Source organism: Diplotaxodon limnothrissa, linkage group LG3 (genome assembly GCF_057381915.1).
Source record: "Diplotaxodon limnothrissa isolate DT_005_m linkage group LG3, D_limnothrissa_male_GT1.1, whole genome shotgun sequence".
Taxonomy (NCBI): Eukaryota; Metazoa; Chordata; class Actinopteri; order Cichliformes; family Cichlidae; genus Diplotaxodon; species Diplotaxodon limnothrissa.
In genome coordinates this window covers 45,582,298-45,606,503 of record NC_140598.1, presented here as the reverse complement: position 1 = coordinate 45,606,503, position 24,206 = coordinate 45,582,298, and the positions used below count along the sequence as shown (strand labels likewise).

At 40.6% G+C, this 24,206-nt stretch overlaps 1 protein-coding gene across 1 annotated transcript; it reads left to right on the top strand.

Moving 5' to 3' along the window:
- Window positions 1–4,287: 4,287 nt before the first annotated feature.
- Window positions 4,288–23,971, top strand: LOC146636096 (E3 ubiquitin-protein ligase TRIM39-like). The gene is made up of 8 exons (XM_085350264.1): window positions 4,288–4,354; window positions 15,006–15,448; window positions 15,562–15,753; window positions 15,864–15,959; window positions 19,705–19,938; window positions 20,831–20,978; window positions 22,944–22,970; window positions 23,316–23,971. The coding sequence occupies exons 1-8, from the start codon at window positions 4,288–4,290 to the stop codon at window positions 23,852–23,854; spliced, it is 1,746 nt and encodes a 581-aa protein (XP_085206390.1). The 3' UTR covers window positions 23,855–23,971.
- The last annotated feature ends 235 nt before the right edge of the window (window positions 23,972–24,206 follow it).

Sequence of the window (24,206 nt, the reverse complement as noted above, 5' to 3'; positions counted from 1 at the left end):
GGAGCCGGGGCTCGAACCAGCAACCGATTACAAGACAAACTACCAACTCTTGAGCCACGATCGCCTAAATATTTGCTTATTTACTAAGCAAATAACAAACTAAATTCATATTGTGACATTCAAATCCAAAAACTTTTTTTCCCTGTTCAGTAAATAACTTAATAACTAAAAGTGACAGAGTGCGGTCACTGAGTGCTGTAAAAGTCTCCAACGCTTTGCTGACTCGGCTCCAGAACCTGCTCTGGCATTAACATCAGCACAAGGACTGACCTCCGGGAGCTTCGTGACCTCAAGGTTTGCTTGGATGAGCAGCTCCTGTAGGTGTAGGTGGACCAATACAGTGTATATGTGTCTGTGTGTAGATGCAGCCAAAAGTTACTTTACATATCCTATGCTTTAGTGAACTGAAGACAAAACATGAAAAAAAAAAATGCAGCGAGTAAAAGAATGCAAATTTGTCTTGTGTTTTAAAAAAGACAACAGTCTTAGTCTACAAACAGACTAAAATCCATAAAAATATGTAATTAAAAGCATCCAATGCAAGAAATCCAATGTAGGTTTGTCTCATTTCTTTACACAAAATGGCTTTGTTTGTTTTTTTTAACTGGTGACTTTAACTTAACCCACATGTCAATAAATGCTAATAAACTCAGTACTGAATTCCATCTGTTGTTGTTTGTTCCCATCAATTCTTCATTGAGTTTTCACCCCTCTCGAGCCACTTCAAGATCAATTTCAGATCAATTTCCTGTTTTCACTAAGGTATGCAAAACCTTTGAAACTGGCTGTAGGTGTGGATGTGGATGTGAGCATGAATAATTCTCTGAACTTTACCCCTTTGGTGGATGGCAGCCTGTCCGGGATGAATCCTTGCCCAATGACAGCCTGGAAAGTCTTCATCCATCCCCTGAATTTGAAAAACTGATAGATGATTTTTTTTTTTTGTACTGTCAATGAAGAAAAACCTTGAAAGATAAAAAGGTCAGGTTCACCTCAGCCTTAAAGCAGAGATTATACTGCCTGCAGTGGCTTTCTATTCACATGCAAAGTGCAATTAGTTGCTTCCTTTTCACAGACTCTGTATGAGGGTTTAAAAGCAAGAGGCTTCTGCCAAAGGAAATAAGACAGGCTCGTGCTACTCTAGACCTTTTTGTGGTCAGTGCATACACTGTAATGTAAAAGAAAGAGTACTATAGGAGGTCAGAGGTCATCCTCTTTATTTAGGTAAAAGGCAGGAGAGCATAAGTAAAGTGCGCTCTTGGCGGTAGGCCAACAAAGTGAAGCTTCATACACACCGACTTACTCAGAGAAGGAAGAATCAAAAGAAAACAGTTGTTTCCAAATATCCGGACTTCCATGTGAGCCTGTTGCCTCCAACCTGAGATGCTCTTTGATCGTGTATTCCTTCACTCAGCTTAAAGAGAAAATCCTGCAGCTGAAATGCATCATTGCTAAATAGTCCTATTTTTGGACTTCATCGTTTAAGCCTCGGATTTCATTGAGCGCCGTGTTGTTGGCCTCAAAACGCCTGGCGCAATCATAAGATATGCTGCATGGCTTTCAGTGTCTTTACGAAGACATATGGGGAGAATAATACGTGGAATTGCACGAGATGATGAAACGAGCGATCAGATCAGACGACATCAGATGAGATCAGATCACATTTTGAGGGGGAGAGGGGATAATGGCGCTGTCAACCACCGAGCTGTGTTTGGCAGTTAAAGCAGAATATGGTTTTAAGAAAATCCTTCATTGGCCCGTGTGTGCATGTCTCAATTACACTGAAAAAAAAAAAGATTAAGTCATGAAAGGGACAAAAGCCATATGATGCATGAAAAGGTATTACCTGATACGGGTGTGATACACATATTAGAGTGAAAGAAGTCAGCCCCTCTCTGTCCAGGGACTGCACAGACACAGGGAGAGAGAGAGAGAGAGAGAGCATGCAGCAGCAGGAAGAGGAGCAGCTCACGGATTGAGTGCCGCATGTGAATGAAGCACTGCAGTGTTGTAGCTTTTCTTCAGTCGCATGCGTCTGGCTGCTGAAGCTGCGGGATCCAAAGTGGTGGAGCAGAAAAGCTGCCAATATTTCTGCGCATTGTTTTCTTCATCGCTGCTGTAAGATTTCAATCTTGCTGTCTTAAAACATGGATGACGTGTTTCTCTTTCATATCATCTTCTGTATATTTTACAGTTAAAAAGAGAGCTGGAGTTTTAAATAAAACTAAGAAGACAGTGTAAGAAATATAAAGGACTAAATCTATCTATCTATCTATCTATCTATCTATCTATCTATCTATCTATCTATCTATCTATCTATTTAGTTAAATGAAGTACAATACAGAATATTAGCTGAAGTTACAGTGTAAAGAAGCCACACCTCTTGAGAAAATGTCGAAATCTTGGGCTACGTCCCCACTCGCCTGGATAGATTTGAAAACTGCATTTTCATCTAAAAACACTCCACGTCCACACTAGCGTTTTCAGTCGTTTTCACAGAGTTGTGCGTCCAAATTGAAACAGCCAAAAGCGCTTACGGTCCAGTACTGCGTATGCGTGAAACGCAAGAAGATTCCACCTGCCTCATTTCTGTCAGCCGTTTATTTACTTTCCGGCTCTCTGAAACGTCGCAGCAAAATGTTGAGGAAAAGCACCGAGTTTTTTAAATGGACTAACAATGAGGTGGAGTTGTTGCTGCGAGTAACACAAAGTACAAAGTTGCAAAAGCGAGTGAGAATTAAAGAATTTGAAGAAAAGCTATCTGAAGCGTGTACAGACTGATATTCATCTTTAATAGGGCTGTCAAAATTGAGCGCAAACAAAACAACTGCTGTATAATGCCCTCCGCTATCTTAGTTTAATTGGTGGCATGACTGCAATGTGTCATCGTTTTCGAAATGGTTCGCTGTCCACACTGCAACACGAAAGCACCGTTTTCAAATGCATTCGTTTTTGAGAGCGTTTTCAAAACGCTGCGTTTTCCTTGAGCGAAAACGCCGTCTCATTGTGGACGAGAGGCCAAAACAGAGAGAAACAATGCGTTTTCAAACAAAAACGCATTCGTGTGGACGTAGCCTTAGACTTTAGCGGCAATGAAGGTGCTTTCATTCATTTCTCAGAGAAATTTCTCAGAGAAGCTTTAGGATTTGTGTTGTTAGTATGAGGTGCACCATCCAATCGCTGCATGCAGGTAAACATGTGGAAATAATACATGTATCTGTAGTAATAGTCACCACTGCAACAGGAACAGAAAGTCCTGGCCTCGATATCACCCATCCAGTATCTGCAGATCAGTTGCTGCCCTCGGAGTTGAACACTAATAATTGGTGCCAGTGTTTACCATAACTAACCAGCTGCTGTGCGCGCCTCGCTATGACTAATTCCTTTTACGAAGCAAGTGAATCGCTCAGGGTGTTGGATACATGATAGACTCTCAGCATGAGTGAATAACTTTAGACATCAGATTTGCACTCAGCATGGGGTGATCTGCATAATGAAGCCGTCGGGTGTCGGAGCTCCTAATGCAACATGTTATGTCACTAATTAACAAATCACTGGTTCCACAACACTTGGAACAATCAATCTGTCTGCACCTGTTACATAACCATATGGCAGCAGGGTTAGGTAATTACTCAGGAAATCAAAAAATAATAATCAAACCTTCAAGTCAGCTTGCTCTGCTTTAGTGCCCTTAAGCAAGACACTTTATGAACTCTTGATTTTGCTTCCTCTACAAAGTCCAAGGAGAATATCTAGAACAATGACGAGCCTCGCAGGGAGTGCTGATGGTGGAGCGCAATTGTGTGTTTACTCCACTGAGAGATGTCACATGATCAGATCTAGGAGGCGTCAGTTCATCTGAGGGTTTTGTCCTCTGGTTTCTGGGGGCACGGCGAGGTTATCAGTAACACAGAGAGTGTGACACTATCTGCACTGACTATCAATAATGCTCGCTGGTGCTCCCGTATCAACTTGAAGGAGGTGAGAGCACTGATACCACCTCTAAGAAACCAGAGAGCATGAGGCGGAGGAGGAGGGTGGAATTAAGACGACAGAGCCCGAGGAGGGAGGGCGCAGGGGAAGCAGCACCATGCTGAGAAAACTATAAGGAGAATGAGCTGTTTTTCTTCCCCCCCCTTTTCATTATCTGTGTTTTAGAGGCAAGGCGAGAAGAGAGGGGAAAGGTAGATGAGTGGGTTACCTAAAGCTCCCTTTTCTTGAGGACTGTGTCTATTTGCAAGCAGGCTATTTTTTTTTAAAAAATTTAAGAGTTCTTCAAATTAAAGCATGAAAGAGGGAGACGAAGGTGCAACACGAAGAGAATTTAGAGTGAGAGGTGTGGAGAGAAGGAGAGGTGGGGGGTGTGGGGGGAAACGGCGTAGTGTAGCTTCAAGAAGAGACTCGGCTAAGTGCCGGATTGCAGGGAAGAAAAGGGAAAACAGGAAGCAATGGGAAGAATAAGAGAGGGAGAGACAGACAAAGACAAAGAGAAGGGTATAGCTTCTATTTATAAACCTGAAAAGAACACAGGGATGGAGTAATGGAAAATAAAACAATGTGAGGAAGAACAAAGAGGATGAATAAAACAGGAGACAGACAGGTGGGTGAAAGATGAAAAGATGGATGGATACAAAGGAGAGGTGGAGAGAGAGAAAGAGAAAGGGGGGAGGAAAGGAGGGGAGGAGGAATACATTTACCTTGACTGACACTGCGACAGAGAGTAAGAGAAAGCAGAATCCCCCCACTACACACACACACACACACACACACACACTCCCCCCCAACTCAAAGAAATTCTAGCTCCATAACATCATGCAACATAATCACTGTGGTGGATTTGCTGTAGGGCCACACTGAATATGATATTTTAACATGCACAGATGCATGCCCTCATTTACAAACACACACACAGATAATCACATGTTTGCAATTTTGCATATGAGACATCTGCTTTGAAACCAGCGCAGATCATATGGGACATCTCAAAGCACACGTGAGAGCCGATTTGCTGCAATAGCTCAAATAAAATGAGACGACTCCTCTTGACACAAATTCCAAGCAAGGAGCTGTAAGCGGTGCGGTAAAAGCAAGACGAGCAGGAGACAGATCCTCCGGAGAAAATGGTCAAAGGAAAACACAAGAGGTTCAGTAAAATGTGATGAATGGAGACACTGTGACATTTGCTGGAAGGGAAAGGGGATCAATATCATCTCAGAGACCTGGGGTGGTCATTTTTTTGGAGCAGAGCCCCCCTCTTTAGAGCGTTATTGACCCTAATTCTGTCAATATGCTGCAGTGTAAAAAAGAAATAAATATTTTTTGGGAGACCTTGGCCGTGTCTGTGGATTCGAGGTCAGAATCCAAAAAGCAGAATGTCCTGCTAAAGTATACAAACTGCATTTTGACTTCAGCTGTGCTCGCTGGATGCACCGTTTGACCATTCTCAGCCGCTGTTGTGCTCAAACGTTGCTATGGGTGACAGCATATATACTAAAAATGCATGATGAATGTAAAGTATCTGCTAGATTTTGGGAGGGGGGGGGATGTTTCCTCAGTGCCAGTGCAAGACCGCCCACTAGTGGATGCGATAGAGCATGACAGTTTCTAATGCATTTAGGGGAGGTACATATGTATCTGCATTGAAGACCACACAAATCATGTTTAAAAGAGAATAAATATAAAAATGTTATGTTTAAAAACTGAAAAGTTATTTTAAATTACATTCAATGCCTTAAAAGAAAATCACAAAAATATTGTGTTTCTGTGAAGCTTTGCCATTGTTGCACATTAAGTAACACAGACAAAGATTCTTCAGGTCATAATAAAGAGTGTAATTGCTATAGACTGTAAATGAAAGATGGACATAATCACCATGATGTTAACCGTTGTTCTGTGAGCTCCTATTTTAATTCCTTGATTTTAGCATTACAACTGTCAACATAAGAGATAAGATAAGATAAGATAAGATAAGATAAGATAGAACTTTATTAATCCCTCGGGTGGGTTCCTCTGGGAAATTCGACTTCCAAAAAGCACAGCAACGACCGAAGTTACAGTTACAGAATTGTTATATATATATATATATATATATATATACACACACACACACACACACACACACACACACACACACACACACACATATAAATACAGAGACAAATATAAATAAAATATACAAAGGGGATAAATAGAATAAATAGGAATAAAAAATGGGATATATGCCAGATCGTATGTACAGTAGAGGAGGGAATAAAGTTATCAATGAATTGATTGATTTCAAATGACTTAAATTTGCCTAGCAAAGAACTCGTCCCAAACCCCCTTCAGAGCACCCACACTCCTACACAACTTTAAGCCTTAACACAATAAAATGGGTGAGTTAACTAAAGATTTCACCTCCTGCACAGTTGTCACGAAAGAAAAATTATTCCAGGCTGTAAACAGGTTTATTTAACACATCTGTATTTGTGGTTCACCTTGATCCACCATCAGGCTCAAACTTTCATTTGTGCGGTATTTTAGTTTATTCACAAATTCCTCTCAGACAAAGAAACTTTAAGATTGGTTTACCACACTTTAGTAGATATGTGGATTTCATTTATTTGGGAAAGACTTATTTAGTTTACATTTCCATGAAGCAACATAGCACAACACAGACACTCTTTGGCTATTTCACTATAGTACAAGCAGCATTTGATATTCACTGTCACATCATTTCTATGCTGTGAATCATTTTGAATTCAGCTAAGATCCCTTCAGTAGCACAAATGCAGGCCCAGTGATAAGCAGGAAAGGATGAGCAATATCTGCACAGATGTGGAAGTAAAGGCCACAAAGTCCTGTGTGGTGTGTATGATGTCTCAGTGTGAGACTCATAAGACAGCACAAGCTCACTGATCCAGTCAGGGACCCGGAGGAGCGAGTGTGTAAGAAGCATGACAAAATCAGCTGTCAGGTCTGTGCCGACGCCGATCACATACATAGGTGGGAAAATGGTAACTTTAAGTTTTATTTATGTTTAAAAGATGCATGAAATTATCATTTAATTATGGGAAATAAACATAATACTAAAGATGACAGCCAGCAAGGTGGAAAACCTCTGTATACAAAGGAGGGGCGATTGTGGCTCAAGAGTTGGGAGTTTGCCTTGTAATTGGAAGGTTGCTGGTTCGAGACCTGGTTTGGACAGTCTCGGCCGTTGTGTCCTTGGGCAAGACACTTCACCCGTTGCCTACTGGTGGTGGTCAGAGGGCCCGGTGGCACCTCACCTCTGTCAGTGTGCCCCAGGGTGGCTGTGGCTACACTGTAGCTGCCATCACCAGTGTGTGGATAACTGGATGTAGTGTAAAGCGCTTTGGGGTCCATAGGGACTAGAAAAGCACTATACAAATACAGGCCATTTACCATGAACTTGATTGTAGAGAATCATTTTCATTTTATCAGTTTGCTTTCTTTTCCAACAAAACTCTTCAAAGGAGAGATCAAACCACATAATACAGAAGAAATAAGAAAACAGTGAGTGAACTACTGGGACTGATCGTGTCAGTAACATACTTTCACTAGATTTTAGAGGTTAGCTCAGCATCTGCTCAAAATCCAAAGAGTCAGAACATCACCAAGCTTATTTTTGCTGCGCTACCTTCTGGTGTGACCAAGCTTTCATACTTCAGTGTCCTTTTTTTTGTTTTTTTTTAATACATGCATTAAAAAGGTATGTGGCAATACATTTTTAAGAGTAAAGATGGAGATGATTTTTGTACAAAATTACTTTTGATCTAATCAAAAATGTTGGTTTGTTCTAATTATAAACCCAGTTACTATGTTACATTGTTAATATTTTAACCCTTTTTAATGGGCGGTGTATGGTTTATTATATTAAATGAAATTTTAAATGCACAACATCTTATTATAATATTTTAATACAAGAGGACTTCTCTATAATTTTAACCCCAAGTATTTGTATTATTTCATAAAACAGAAAACATCTGTAAAAATACATAAATTCTAATGTAAATTAAAGCTACCAAACTGTATAATGAGTATGGAAAATTTCTAATTTTAAATGGAAAATTTCTTTTATTTTACAGTACAGTACTCTAGCTGCCAGAATATTATTTTTGTTGTTGTTGTTATGGATTTTATTTCTTACAGTGTAGTCACTATAATTAAGAGTTCATATTAACATCCCTTGCAATTCAGATTCATTTTGTAGAGGAAGGAGTTGTATGTACAGGTTATTATAAAGGAAAAATGCAGAAATCCTCCACCTGAGCAAACACACTAGGGCAGCTTTAAACAAAATGCCTGTTTTATGAATAACTTAAATAGAAAAGTTTTCCTCATTTATCAGCACTGCCAAAAAACTTTTTGGCCTTCAGATGAGGGAAACAGAGCATAACAGGCAGCAGCTAACACCTGTTACAGCTGTACACATCTGCTTTAGCTCAGGCACACCTACAGGCAGTGTGATTAATCATCACAAATCATGAATTTTCATCATCCTCACAATCACAATGCTTCATTAATCCCTATGGATGTGGTCACTGTTACTCTAGACAACAAACACAGTAACAGACTGAACTAATTGAAATAATACAACACATTACAAAGTTACAAAATATAAGAAATACCTCTAATATATACAAATAGTTCAATTAAAAATATCCAGAATATCACAGACTCAAGTAAAAATTGTCCACTTTTGTAGTTTGTCAGAAGCTCTTCCAGTGCTGATTTAGTCCACATGGTCTCTGTTGTAATTATCCGGTAGTTTTTATGAATGATTCTTGGGAGAATGCACAGAAATAAATGGAGGAAAGTGTTCAGATATTCAAGTCTGTGATGAAGTCCATGGAAAGAGCCCACAGAGAGCTGATAGAGTAGAATTAGGTGAGGGGTGCTGGTGAACAGAAGAGGCTTGAAGAACTTATCTAAGAGCGGAAGCAAGAGACTGAAGAAGTGGAGAAGAGAAACAATGAACTGCAGCAGCTGTCACAAAGCGAAGACTACATCCTGCAGATCAGTGCACTAGTGATACAGCCTGGTCTTTAATATCTGACTTTACACCATCATCAGTGGATGTATACCCTGTATTGAGGCATCAGCTAAGATGGAAAGTCTATTTTCATCCAAGCAGCCATGCAAGGTTATAAAGCTCATTACACATCAGAAAATGTGACAGGTCAGGTTTAAACTTTAATCATTTTTAAGACACTTGCTATGAATAATGGAAAGGGAAAAAAAGCTTTACCCATACTCTGCTGTTCATCATCATCTTTGAGGTTTAAGAGCTGCACTTTTACCTGAGCTTCTGTAGTTCACTGTGACTGTTTTCACTGGTGCAGATTTCAACTGCAGCAGGCATCTGATTAAGCCTCAGTCACATAGGCCTACAAACCAGTTGGCACCCACTGTTCCTTAGGAGAAAACTAGGACAGTGTTTCCCAACCACTGTATCACGGCACATAGGTGACGTGGAAGATGATCTGGTTCCACCTGATTACTGCTCTAAGTGAGCGGTGTGAGTCACAGGCAGAATAATTACATTCTCTTCCACTAGAGGGCAGTACAACTACCTGCAGAAGAAATTACGTAGTAGTTAAGTTGGTAGTAGTAGTCAATCTTACCTGGGCCCTGAAAAAAATTCTGACCCAGATAAAGGCCCTAGCATGAGTAGTGGTCGGAAGAAAGTAAAAAAGGTATACTGGGGACAAACCGAACCATTTCCGCTATACCTGATGCACAGGGAAAAACGATTAATATGCTTTTTGTGACATTTTTGTTTAGTGGTGTGCAATGTGTGTTTCTATTGTGAAATATGTGCCATGGCTCCAAAAGGTTGGGAAACCCTGCACTAGGAGGTAGTCGCAGGCATCCATAACTGTCGGCAATTTGTCTGCACACACTCGCCAGTTGCACACGCACAGTGGTGAAACAGGAAATGCAAGGAGTTTGCCTTCAAAGTAAAATTTGTGCCTTGGTTTCAGTAATAGGTTACAACTGTTAATGGTTTTTGCAGGCAAAGACTTGCATGCACACTATGGGCGATCACAGCAATCTGCTAGCAAACAAAGAATCAGAAGTACGTTTTTGGTGTAGTGCCCTCTTTGCAACCATTTTCACCCACACATTTATCCAATACACATTTTTCTCTAGCAGCCAGTGGTTGATAACAGTTGCTGACCTGTCTCCAGGCCTGTGTGACTGAGGCCTCAATAAGCCCACCGGTGTGCTATGTTGTGCCCGCCACCAAAATTAACGCCAACATTTTCCAACCACCCAATATGCAAACTGAGGGGAGCACAATTTCTGTTTTAAAGTTCTTGGATTGCAAATAGAGAAGCTCTAAAGTGCCATTTAAAAATAATTAACACATTAGAAAACAAGAAAATATTGGCTTGACAAAACCCGATTAAAAAAGTCTCAAGAGTGGGAAATTTAGCCTGAGAGTTTGTCAACTCTCTCTTCTCCTTTCCCCCCTCACTTCTTTCCCTTCACCTCCAACTGGTTTGAGCAGATGGCCTTGTTCTCTTGAGTTTTCTTTCTCTTAAATGTAGCTGAGCTTGTTGGATTGTTGGAGTTTCTTTGCATGGCGTTGTGGGGTCTTTATCTCACAACAGGTGAACATACTCGATATGTTAACATTAGCTAGTTTGCTGGTTAGAATAAGTTAAAACTTTAACACCATTCTCATTAAACAGGCATTACACAAGCATATGCACTTCATCACATTAGCAGGAGCTATAATACAAAATTTGCTTCTTCTATTCAGTCTTTTCATCAAATGTAAAGACATACAAATTGGATGAACTTAAGATGCAACGCTGTCTATGTGAAGTAGGTCCCTGACTTTGTCTTGGTCAGAGCATGCTGATTTTCCTAAAATGGGGTTTAAAAAATGACAGAAGGAGTTAAAGACTGGCTGAAAAATGTTGGCTTTAGACTGTTTCTGACCCCATGTCTTTGACAGTGTAATGGGTGGAAGGGGATTTGATGGAAATGCACATGGAAGGAACTAATAAACTATGTTGTCATGAAAGGTGATTTGAGCACAGCAGGAGATTTGATAAATAGAGCTATTTTTGGCAATTTATTCCCCGCCATGTATCACTGAAAACATCAACAGTATAATTTAGCACCCTGGTTATTATCTCCCGTCTTCACCCACAGACTTTGAGGCAGGGATGAAGTTTGCAGGTTCGTCACCTTTTTTTCCTGAACACCCCTACAGTAGTTTAGATTTTTATGTTCAAATTAAATTTAGAATACAATGTGTGATGCAAAGAAATTAACAACATAATCATCGATGCTGTATCTGCAAGTCAGAAAGTTCCAGCTAGTCCAGCAAGGTTCACAGAAAACACTTTTGCTGTTGCAACTCCAGGCCGAACCACAGGCAGGCACTACTGGGAGGCCAGAATGAAGGAGAAATCCAACTGCATGCTGGGATCTGCTTCTGGCTCTTTGATGAGAAGACAATAGATCACTCCCAGCCCAGAAAACAACTGTTAGTCACAGTTAGTCACAGGGAAGGAGCGAGCACTTTTGCAATAATGCAAAAGACTTACCCTTCACTTTTGTCTCCACCTCCCTAGAGGCTGGGTGTGTTTCTGGATTATGAAGAGAGGCAGGTGTCATTCTTCTTTACAGGAAAGGTTTAATCCATATATGACCTTTGCTGGGTCACAGAAAAGATAAGAGTTTTGAATAAAAATAAAACAAAACAAGTAAAAAACTAGTTTGAACAGCTCAAGCAAAAGATTGTAGAAATCAATTATCAATTTATCTCAAATCGCAAAACTTATCCATGAAAAATGACATAAAATATTTCTGCTAATGTCTTTTGAAGCTTGAACTGAGCATTATGTTTCAGTGGGGCGTGTAAAATGGACTAATGGACTGTAGGCATTGTCATACATCCTGTGAAGCTGCCACCAGCAGCTGGTTACCTTAGCAATACGACTAGAAAGAGACAGACTCTAACTAACATCTTTATTAAAACAAACCTAAAAAGGTGAATTGATGTCTGTGTGTACAGACAGGCTCTAGATTTAAAGGAAAAATCTGAGCTCTTTATGTCTACACTGTTGGAATCTGCTGGTGTTGTTTTGTTGTTGAGGGCATTTTGCTCCAGTAATCTGAGCCCCTGAGGCCTGAGGAGCTTATGGAGTTATTCTGACTTATGGCCTTTATTCTCTGATTAAACATTGCAAGGTCCATAGGAATTTTCCATATGGCACGACTGGGTCACTGAATGGTTTGACAAGTATCAAAACGTTGTAACTCAAATACTAATCTTCACAGTACCAGTTCGCCTTCAATTGATGTGAGATTTTTGAGTTCCAGGACCAGTTTGAGAGCCTCAGGGTCCTCAGGGACCAAAACAACAAACATAATCTTGCTAATAAGTATTACTTTCCACCAGCAGTGAAGGACAAGTCTCTACTCTAAGCCACCAAAACAATAATAAATAAAAGTATAAGCTCACAGCTAACAAGACTACCATAATCCGCCAACTCTATGACTGCACTTACACGAATCTCTCCAGACAATACACAGATCTAAATTGCAGACCTTTGCTGGGATCAGCGAAGGTCTAGTAGATGTCTGGGAACTAGTAGATGTCAGCTGTTTCAAGAAGTTTAAAAGTCTGCTATCAACCAACGATCCAATCCAGAGAAAGCAAACTCATTGAAAGAGCCAATCATATGATTCCAACTGTGTCTGCATCATACAAAAACGTTCAAACACAGAGCCTAAAGGTAGGAGAGAGAGACCTGCACACACACACAGACAGTAATGGGAGGAAAGATAATATTACCAAATGATGTATGTACAGTATAATATAGACCAAAAACCCCCAAAATGACACAAAACAAAACCAAATACACCCTCTGAGTTAATAGTTGTTGTTTTTTAACTTCTTTAGCATTTTTACCTTAGTATCAGTCTCAGTATTATTACAGTGCTAGTGATCACCTCTGTCTGAGACTTCTTGAAGAGCAAGTCTTTTGTGTTCTTGACTTTTATGAAGATACAGTGGCAGAAAGCCACAGAAAGCAGGGGCAGATCTCTGCAATGATGAAAATGCAACACCTTTGTTGAGCTTTGCATATGCGCAGAGCAGGGCAGGAGAAATCACTGAGCAATAACAAAAGGAGGGTTTATGTGAGAGTCTGGGTGTGTCCCACTGAGAGTGGGAGGTCCACTGCAAGTTTCAGGAAGAGTTCAACACCGGAGCTGTGTGATTCACAGCAAAGTACGTGAGGTGAAGGAGCGCACCGCTCGAGGTCAAAGGAAAACATGAGTGAGTTGTACCTGTTTTAACATAATCTTAGTGCTAGTTTCTTATCAAATGTTAGGAACTTTATCCATGCTGACACTACAGGAGGTGTAGACAGACAGATGTCTGGAATTGACGGTACCTGACTTTTTACTTGCCTAGTTTAAAACCACATATGTTAAAAAAAACATTTTAGATTTGGGTTAAACTGAAACAGTGCAGATGTCGTGACGTATAGAGGTTGTTTGTCGTAGCAGATTTGGTGGAAAAGTTCATTTGGCTCATGCCTAAGCCAAACGTATGATGCAGGTGCAGAAGGTCCAGAATATCTGCATTCCTCAGTTTCTCGCCCTCAACAGGACACAGTGACACTGTTGCAGACAGTTCCTTGTTTGTGGTGATACTTTCTCACTGGATGTCACATAACTGTTAACTGGAAAAAGTGTCTTCCTGGCTTTGTCTTACTTTGTTTTGAGGACAAGCTGTGGATCAGTTTAGGCCTTATTTTTGTTTGACACCTGTACTAGATTTAAAGTGGCGGTCAATTTTTTTTGCTTGTAATCAGGAATTCTAATTTCATTTTTACTGTTTGGTGCTTTGAACAATCACTTTTTGAATTTGAGGTAACAGCAACAGCAAAATTAGGGAGTGTATTCTGGAAGTTGGACATTGGACAAAAAAAAGTGAGGGTGGGAGATGATTCCACTGCCTCCCCATCCACTGCAGTTTATTATCTTAGATGAATAAGAAAATGGTGAATTGCATTTTTTTTAATATAGAAACCTCAGAAATTCTAATCAGTTTACAAAAACACAAAAAAAGTAGAATACTTGAATTAGCCCTTTTCCCCCTAACTCTGAATGGAAATTTACCACCTCCTGACATAAGCCTCAGACAGATATACAGAGGTCAAAAAAAGAGAAAGAAATTATCAGCCAATCACTAAATGTCAGGTTTATGTCACAGCTGCACTAAATGATACTGCACTGTACTGATAATGAACAGAATCATTTTTAATGTTTCTGTAATGTTTAATCCACCAGTTTGTGCAAGACCTTTAATAGAAATATCTTTCATGTTAAAATATATGATCCATGAATTTTATATTTTACTGTTATACAAAACAAGCAGAAAAAAGTAAAATAAATTAGAATTTTTTAAATGTATTTATTTATCCAATTACAGTTATTGACAGGTATTACTGAACATTTTAAATAGATTTCTAAAATATTTGTGTCTTCTAGTTTTTGCGACAGGTGGGCAATTTATTGAGCACTGTAGATCTTTCAGGTCACGATACAAAATGACCTCATTACACATATAATTTTGTCTCATCTCCTCTGTGGCTCCTTTTGCCCTAATTCGACTGCTGCAAGTTCATTTTTATCCAATAAGGACGGATAAACCAGATACGAAGTCGACAAAAACAACTTAAACCTAACCAAATCATTTTTAGGATTTAAAATGATGTAATATGTAAAGTCTCCAGAGAAAAGCTGTCCTCAGGTCCCTTCCTAGTGAGTTTCACAGCTGTTTCTATGCAGGTTTCTGTCTAGGCTTCCACACGACTCAAGTGCGTCACGTGCCACATATCTTAAAAAAAAAAAGAAGAAGATGAAAGTCAAATGTTAAGATCTGCTTTAAACGGTGTCTGTACTGACTGTTCTAATTATATTATAAATACACATGTACTAAGCCTCTCACACTTCCTTCTGTCTTCCAGGCTTTAATTCTCTCTCTGAGGAGCAGTTCACTTGCTCCATCTGTCTGGAGATATTTGTGGAGCCCGTCTCCACACCATGCGGCCACAGCTTTTGCAAGGCCTGTCTACAGGGCTATTGGAACCACAGCAAGAAGTTCCTGTGCCCAATGTGCAAAAAGAGCTACTCTAGAAAGCCTGAGATGAGCGTCAACAGGGTCCTGGCTGAAATATCCTCCCAGTTTCAGGGGCTGGTGGTGGCTAAAAGCACCGCCTCTCACGGATCCAGATGGAATTTGAGCTCAGATACGGGCGAGAGCAGCTCGCCAGTGAAGGATACCGGAGAGTTTGCCCAGCCTGGGGATGTTTCTTGTGATGCTTGTATTGGAAGGAAGTTAAAGGCGCTGAAATCTTGTGTGAACTGCCCTGGGTCTTTCTGCGAGTCCCACCTCAGGCATCATAAGAAGGTGGGTTTGTTAGATGTTAATTAATTAAATAACCTAAAAGCAAATATTTCTATAAATTTTAAGAGCAACTGTATTTATGTCTCTGTACCACTCATGCCCATACTGTCCTCCAGGTCAGGGCAATGATGTCTCATCGTCTGATTGAACCAACTTTCCACCTGGAAGACAAAATTTGTAAGAAACACGAACGTCTCCTGGATGTGTACTGCCGGACCGACCACATGTGCATCTGCTCTGCCTGTGCTGATGCCACACACAAATCCCATGAGATTGTCTCCATTGACCATGAATTTAAGAAGAAGATGGTCAGTATCCCTGTATGACAAGATCATTAAAATGACTCCTGAGATATTTTTATGATATAAAAGCAGGAACATTTTGGTAAGACACACCTCTGGTTTTTTTTGTCTCACAGGGTAACATGGGAAAGAAGAGATCAGAGCTGAAACATTTGATCAAGGAGAGAGCCAAGAAACTTGACGAGATCAAACAGTCCATCAAGGTCATAAAGGTAAGTATAATAAAAACCTGCATGTGACATCATGGTTAAGCTACTAAGAAACAGAGATTAACTTAACAATTTTAAGTATTCGAGCCTTCATCGAACTAGCTTTGAACATCCAGACGTCACAAAAATAATAGATTATAACATAAACATCGGTCATTGGTTATGGTAAACATTCAGCCAACATTTCCAGTATTGGTCAGTATCGACATTTGGCTGACTGATCGATAGTCAGTGCTAAGAACTGTTTTTATGTAAATATTGTCTAGTTTTCTATTCAGTAAAGAGTCAAGCTTTGAATCCAAATTAAAAAGCAAATCGTGGATTTGCCTTACGAGTCCTTTTTAAAAAAAAAAGAATGTAAATTTTGTGTAACCTCCTGGTCACAAACAGCGTCCACAACAGTTAAGCTTTTTACGATGATCTACACTGTTAAAAACTTGTAAAAATGCAATCTACTGTTTCAATATGAATTTTCCGAACAACAAATTTTTCCCATTTCTAACCCTAACAGTGTACAATCTTCCAGTTTATAATTGTACACATTTTGTGCTGAAACCTTTTAAGTTATAGTTTCATTACAATTGAAAACCTAAATTTAATCCAAAGCTACAATAATATGCAAATACTCCTCAGCTACTCACTGACCTCGTGGTTTTGGTATGTGTGACACACACAGCATCTGTTGGGATTTTTCTTTTCAGGAATGCATTAACATGTACAGCTGTTTGTCTTCAGAACTTAAGCTGGACACTGATCATTTAAAATCAAACTGAAACATTTTTTTAATCAGAATCAACCATGCAGTTGTGAATAATCTATTGTCTTCTATTTTATGCTGTGTCATTATAACTGGAGTTGGTCTTGTTTGAGTTTGTTTGGAGTCTGGTATTTTTTAATGCGTCTGTTTCCTGATACATTTTCTATGCCACTGATTTTTATCTGCTTGTGTTTCGAAGTCTAACTAGGGATAAGCATTTCAAGTGCTGTGTTTTGGAGCATGATTCGAGAAACACATTTGTGTCCACGATACTGTTTTCAATCTAAAACTCCACTCACGTTTTGTTATCTCAGAAAGATTTCAAGCTGAATTCTTAAGCGTCGCACCAGTGCGGCATTTCCAAAGGCATCTTATCAGAAGTGGCTGATACAAACAGGCCAGTCCTTTTACACTTGTACATGTATTTGAGAAACAGCCTAATCGTTGCTGTTGTAAATATGTTTAAAGTGCATTTCAAATATTTGCCAGTCTGCTCTCATATAATGTTTTTCTTTAGCTGAAGCTCAAAAGCCTTATTTGCACTTTAAGCAGCTTTGTGATCCAGAAAAAGCTGTTGCTCAAGGGCAGCTGTAAGACGACCAGCAGCAGTTTATTAAAAGCCAACAGACACTTAAGTTTTACCCCTAATAACGTAGATTCATCTTTATTAGTCATCGAAGCAAGGTGAGCCAACTAAAAGACCTATGCTCCAGTACAAGCAGGACATATTTGAGGCGGGATGCCACCCACATCTCATACCTCTCATGCTCTGCAGTAGCAGATAAGGTGGAGCACTAATGTCATTTGTTTTTGTCTTGTGTACACACACTCAGATCCATGTCTGAGGCCGTCCAACCAGTGAGACCAGTGTAAACATTTACATTTAGTTTCTCACACACCCTGTTTCCAGCCACAGCCTCCCTGCAGTAAAATGCTGCTTTGGAATAAGAAATGAAAAGATAACAAGCCTGAGTGGTTTTCCAGGACAATTACACTAATAATGCTGGGAGTGTAACAGGTTTTACCAGGGTAACACTAAATATATCAGTTGTCCTATGTTTAGGTTTTCACATCTTGTCACACCTGGGTAGTTTTGAATTTGATGACACATATGCAAAACATTCATGAGTGAAATTTCCTGGTTTCAGTGTTACTCTTGGTTTCCTCTTTCTGGAAACCTTTTTCCCCACAGTTCCCTCTGTGTTTACTGTACAAACACATGGACTCGTGTCCAGCTACATGCTGCTGACAGACTAAACAACACACTGAATTTATTGAGTAAGTTTAACATGCATGTAACTTATCAGTTTGAGATGGTGGTTTCAGCGTCTAATGGAAGATGTAACCTGTCAATCCAGTTAGACAAGTGGCGCGCAAAGACACTTAAGAGGCAACTGACTAAGTAAACATCTGGGTTTTGGTTGTTTTTTTTAAACTGCAGTACTTACATGTTAATTTGCTAGAATCATTATGGTAGTTTTATTTAATGCCTCCAATTCTGTCAATCATTACGTCAAACAAATAGAGACTCATATAGAAAGATATATACAACAATCAACACTTTAGGCCAAAGGTGAGTGTGGACAAGAGTCTCATTAAAAAAAGGAACATTTAAACAAGAAACCTTTGATATAAAATGACATTTTATCAGGACTTTAAAAAGTCTACAACTTCATGCTAGCATTAAATGTGCAGGACAATAGTAATAATAAAGATAATGCTGTGTTAGCGTGTGATAAATAAAGGAGCTATTCCACATTTAGTGTCATTTAGAAACAGTAGCAGAAAACTTAAAGTAAAATTTCCAGAGGTTTGCTCCAGGTATGTAAAAATCTGTATGTTACATAAAGATGTTTATGCAATACTTCTCTCTTATCACTCTAACTGCCTAAATAAGGTGCAATTACTCATGTCAAACCCTGAACTTTGAAGAGAACAAACAAATAAAGATGCCAGTCATCTAAATTGCAACATGAGAGTTGTTCTGTGGAAAGTCGTAATTGTGAGTGGAAACCAAGGTCATTTAATGGGGAACTTAGTTTTTCTTGTCAAAGATTTAAAGGTGCAGAATAACATGCTGTGAAGCTCCACGTGTAAAACAACAGTTAAGATCCTACAAGGACACACCAGCCGAAGGGTCTGCAGACAGAAAGTGACTCCCAAAGTGAGCCTTGGTGATTAAGTGAACCTTTGAGGCGTTTCACCTCAAACAAATGACACATTTTAATGTTTAAATGAAATGTGACCCTATGCTCTTGTCATTGGGAAGAAAAAAAGAGTTCAAATGGAGCAATGCTATCAGGGAGCAAAAAGAAGGGTGTGGATGGAAAATCATTTTCAACAAAAAAAAAGTGCAACAATAAAAGGAAATAATTCAGCATAAGCTGACTTCACATGTGAAATCAGGTTCGGACACTCTCTAAAATTTCCTACACAACATGAGGTCCTAAAAATGTAGGGTGGTGTCTAGGTAGAGAACACAGAAGGTGGCATGTATGATGCATACTCACAGCAACTGTTCCCCACACAAACATGCGTCTATTCAAGCCAATATAACTGGAACTTTGTGCAAAGGAGCTGGCATTTTAAAGGCTAATGTCTGATGCGGCTGCATCAAACATTTGCATTTTCATGTGTTTCTCAGAGTTGTGGCTCAAGTTAATCTCAAAGATCCTGCATTCCCACAATGCAGTTTATGTAATGTTTGTATAGAATGTTCTCTACCTCATTAACGCCACGTACAAGACAATAAATAACTTCTTCCACAGGATTAGCACTATCTCAACCTGTCCTCCAAGCTCCCCTGTAAAAGGAGCCGTGTTACTCAGTAACTTCTAGACTCTGGTTAATCTGTAAGAACTTTGTTGCTAAGAATACGCAGGCATTCCTCCTTAAACCCGGTCTTCGGTCTTGAACACGATCTCATCTGGACTCTGAGCTTTTCTCATGTTCACACTGGTAACACTGGCCATGTGGCGCTCACATTCACAGGCCAGTGCTCAGAAGGAGTTGGAGGAAAGCTGGCAGGTGTACGCAGAGCTGCAGCGTCTGGTGGAGCAGAGTCAGGCGGAGCTGGTTGAGCTAATAGCCACGAGGCAACGTGAGGCGGAGCGTCACGCCCAGGAAATGGCCAGGGGTTTGGAGAATGAACTCAGCCAACTGAGGAGGAGGAGCAATGAGCTAGAAGCCCATGCACAGACGCACGACAAAGTGCTTTTCCTTCAGGTACTACAGAGCTCCATGTGGGTCTAACACACACTGGCATGCAGACAGGTCCAGGTCTTGAGACAGTATCTTCACGCTTTGGATGCTTTGGATGCTAACTTTATTTTTCTGTACTAATTATAGCTAGCCTTTAAAGTTCTTGCTTTTCCAGCTTGGCCTACATACTGAAAACACAATTACTGTGCATTTGGGGCAGAGCATTTTATTAGAAGGCTAAAGACTTAACAGAATAAGCTGTGCTATTCACAATAATGGAAATCTCACAGGCATCTAAAACACAAGACTTTCTACCCTTATGATTTCACCAGAAAAGCCTGAACAATATCATATGGATCGTATTATACTGAACATATCTCTGTTTTCTGTGTTCTGAAAACTGTATACACACTTTACTTTTAATTGCAAAGCCAATTATTTACCTCTGTGGCTGCACCAGCTGTGTTTGCTCAGAGATTTTGAGACACAACATCAAAAGCCTCCATGAGCAGACCGAGCCTGTTATAGCCATTTCCCCATGTGAATGAATAGATGTCTTTGAAGTTGCTACTTTAGAGGTTTTCTACATAGCATCAATGGAAGTGAAGGCATGAAGCCTCGAATACCCAGACACATCAAAGCTGAGAGTAAGCAGACCAGTGCATCTCTTTTTGATAGACAGGGAATTTACTTACCACATTTGGACAATGCCCTCTACTGAGTGCTCTCTTCTTTTCCCGTCAGAGCAATAATGTGTCTCTGTTCTGTGTTTCCCATTAACAAAATTAAATAGGACAGCACTGAGCACACTGTTGGCGTCATATTTAGTGTGTTCTTTTCATTGTAAACTTTACAGACTTCATTTCCTTTGACGCACCGTTCATCTTACCTTGCATGACCTCTCTATTTCACGTAGAACCTGACATCACTGTCACCCCTACCCGAGCCCACTGATTGGTCAGCGGTCAGCATCAATACTGACCTTTATCTGGGAACCATCCGGTCTTCGGTCAGCAGCCTCATTGATAAGTTCCAGGATGAGCTTAAAAGAATATATGGGAAAGGTAAGGGCAGCTAGCCAAACTTGTGACCTAATGCACTTATGCAGCTATTAAAACCATTGTATTTGAGAAACTGTACAAAACAACTAGTGCTGCAGCATTACCATGCCTACAATGCTAGAAGCAGAGCATGGTTTACATATAGACTTACCACTTTATTAGGTGCTTACTTAGACTTACTTAGACTTAGATCCTCCCACGACGATCGGCACATCGGGCGACAAGAGAACGCCATTGAACTCGGTCCATCGCGGCGGTTACTGTTTCATCCCATGACAGTTCAACCGAACATAATTCTTCAAGGAAAGTACTCCTCCACGTTATTTTGGGTCTTCCTCGCCGTCTCTTTCCATTCCTTGGGTTCCACAGAAATGCGATGCGGGCGGGTCTGTGGAATTATTATTATTGTTAGGTGCACCGGTTCAAATACTCATTAATTGAAAATACCCAATTAGCCAATCACATGTCAGCTGAGCTTCAAACCATGAAGATCAAAATGGGGAAGCGACTTGCAACTTGGTTAATGCTGCCAGATGCGCTCAATATTAGTACAGCTGATCTACAGTCATCTCTACAGTTTACAGAGAAAAGTCTGAAAAGGAGAAATTATCCAGTGAGCAGCAATTATCTGGGAGAAATGGCTTGTGCCTGTTGATGTCAGAGGAGAATGATTGGACTGCCTTTAGCTTATAGGAAGGCAACAGCAACAAAAAAAACACTCATTACAAACAAGGTTTGCAGAAGAGCATGTCTGAGTAGCAACAAGTCAAACCTTGAAGCCAGTAGCGGTTTTTGATACAGGTGACACGGGCGGTTGCCCGGGGAGGCATAGTGGTGGGGGACGGCATCACGGGCATGGGCAAAAAAAATAAAAAATGCTCATACTCATGCTGCCCCGACGTCATGCCAGCGCATATTGGGAATGCCATAGGCACCGATCGATTTTCTATCGGCCATTTGCTGGGAGTAAGGGCGCCCTCGTTTGCGAGGTGCGCCTGCTGCTTGCGGCACAAGGGAGGAGAGGGTGGGGCGGCGGGGGAGTTTCTGGTGGCTGGAGCAGCATTTAATAACTCACAATAACTCGTCAGCCAAACAGGCTAGGACCACCACTGCTTGAAGCAGAAGACCATACCAGGTCCATGTGGCTATGACTGACACAGGCTCATCAAAATTAGACAACAGAAAACTGGAAAAAATGTTGCCTAAACTGATAAGTCATGATTTCAGACTGTAGGTGCAAACAATATGAACGCATGGATCTTAGCCCTTTAGTTCCAACAGAGCATCATTTAAACCCTAGTGCATATCATGCAGGGCTAGATACATTTAAATAAATACCTTACATAATATTAGCACATATTCAGCAAAATCTTTTCTTAATCCTTTTTCTGAAAGCACTTTTAAAAATGAGCGATCTGAAATGGCTCATGTTTTATGTATTAAATGCAAATCAACATGTCTGCAATCATTTGGAAGAGTGTTTTGAAAAATGTTCATAGTCACAATGAGTATTTTCCATTCTGCGTACGCTGCATACAGTTCCGCAGCTTCAAGTACCCCTTTAAACTGAAAATCAAACTCGCAGCAGGCTTTACTGGGATCCCTGCATGGGATAATGAATGCAAAGTTCTAGTACAATCCATCCTCCCTTGTCTAATACAAACCACACATCCTGTGCAAAATCCAAATCGGTGATATGTAGGTCACTGTACGCACACTTTGGAATGGAAAGTGACTCATCATCGCGCCACACTCACACGGTCACACATGCAAGACGGTTGGACAGATGGAGATAGTGTTGATGCCGCAGATCATCCACTTGGGATCGCTGGAAGAGGCAGCTGACTGACAGCGGCACATGCATCGAGCATTTAGAGCTCTGGTTCAGATCTGTGTGTTTACCACCCACACGTGCCATCTGCTGTGACTTTGACACACTCTCTCTCTCTCTCTCTCTCTCTCTCTCAGAGCTCTGGAAGGTGCAGAACTACGCATGTGAGTAACACTTCTACTGTGTTAGCTGGGTGACATCCATGGTTTGTAGCTATAATTCTTCTAGGGAGCACATTCGTGCCACTTGTACATAAGGGTGTTAAAGTAAAGCAGGAGGCCTCTCTTGAGTAAATGATGATGCTCATTTCTTCTAAATGCCCACAAAATGGAAGTAATTCTTCACAGCAGAGATGGGATTGCTCCCGTAGCATGCTGCCATTTTACAGACACCCTTGTGGCATGTTCAGGAATAAGGAGCCCATTATTATTATTTTTTTTTTTAGCAGAAGTGGCAATAAATAATGCAGATTTTTCTCCCTGTCTCATATTCTGCTCCTTCCTTTTCAGCTGAGGTGATTCTGGACCCTGCCACAGCCCAGAGGAACCTGACTGTGACTGATGATGGTCAGCAGGTGAGGTATGAAGAGCGCAAATCCACTCACTGTGAGGGTCCAAAGCGCTTCAGCCCGGCCCTCTTTGTCTTGGGCCGGGAGGGGATCAGCACGGGGCGACACTACTGGGAGGTGGACGTATCGCGAAAGACGGCCTGGACGCTCGGCGTGGCCCGCGCTTCTGCCCGACGCAAGGGTGAGATCAAGCTGAGTCCCGAGGGTGGGTACTGGTGCCTGTGGCTGAAGAACGGGGAGGTGAAAGTGCTTGCGTCGCCCCGCTTGCCTCTAGTGCTGCCTTCCCAACCCAGTAAAGTAGGAATCTTTCTGGATTACGAAGGAGGCCAGATTTCTTTCTATGATGTGAAGTCTCGTCTGCATATCTACAGTTTTATCGATAGCTTCAGTGAGAACCTGTACCCGATCTTCAGCCCCTGTCTCGCCCAGGAGGGGAAGAATAATGCCCCACTCATCATAACCCATGTTAAACACAGCTGAGGGTATAGTCAGTCGGCATTAGGTTATGCATTCTGTTTATATATAAAACATCTTTTTTATACACACCGCCATCACTTTCTCAGCATAATACTGGCTATTTTCTGAGGTAAATTCTTTATTGACTGATACATGTATTATAATGGTACATTTACAATTTATTTAAATGTAGGCAGTTTTTTCTTTGCACTATCATCTGTTAACTCAAACTTGGATTACAGTAAAGAAGAAATATGTAGTGATGTGAAAACATGTGAAGGACAATAAATCATTCTTTTTTTGTTTCTTACTTGATGATAGATGAGTTTGAGTAAAGCTGGCACTTTCCCTACTCTGTAAGTCTTTGTGTAACTGC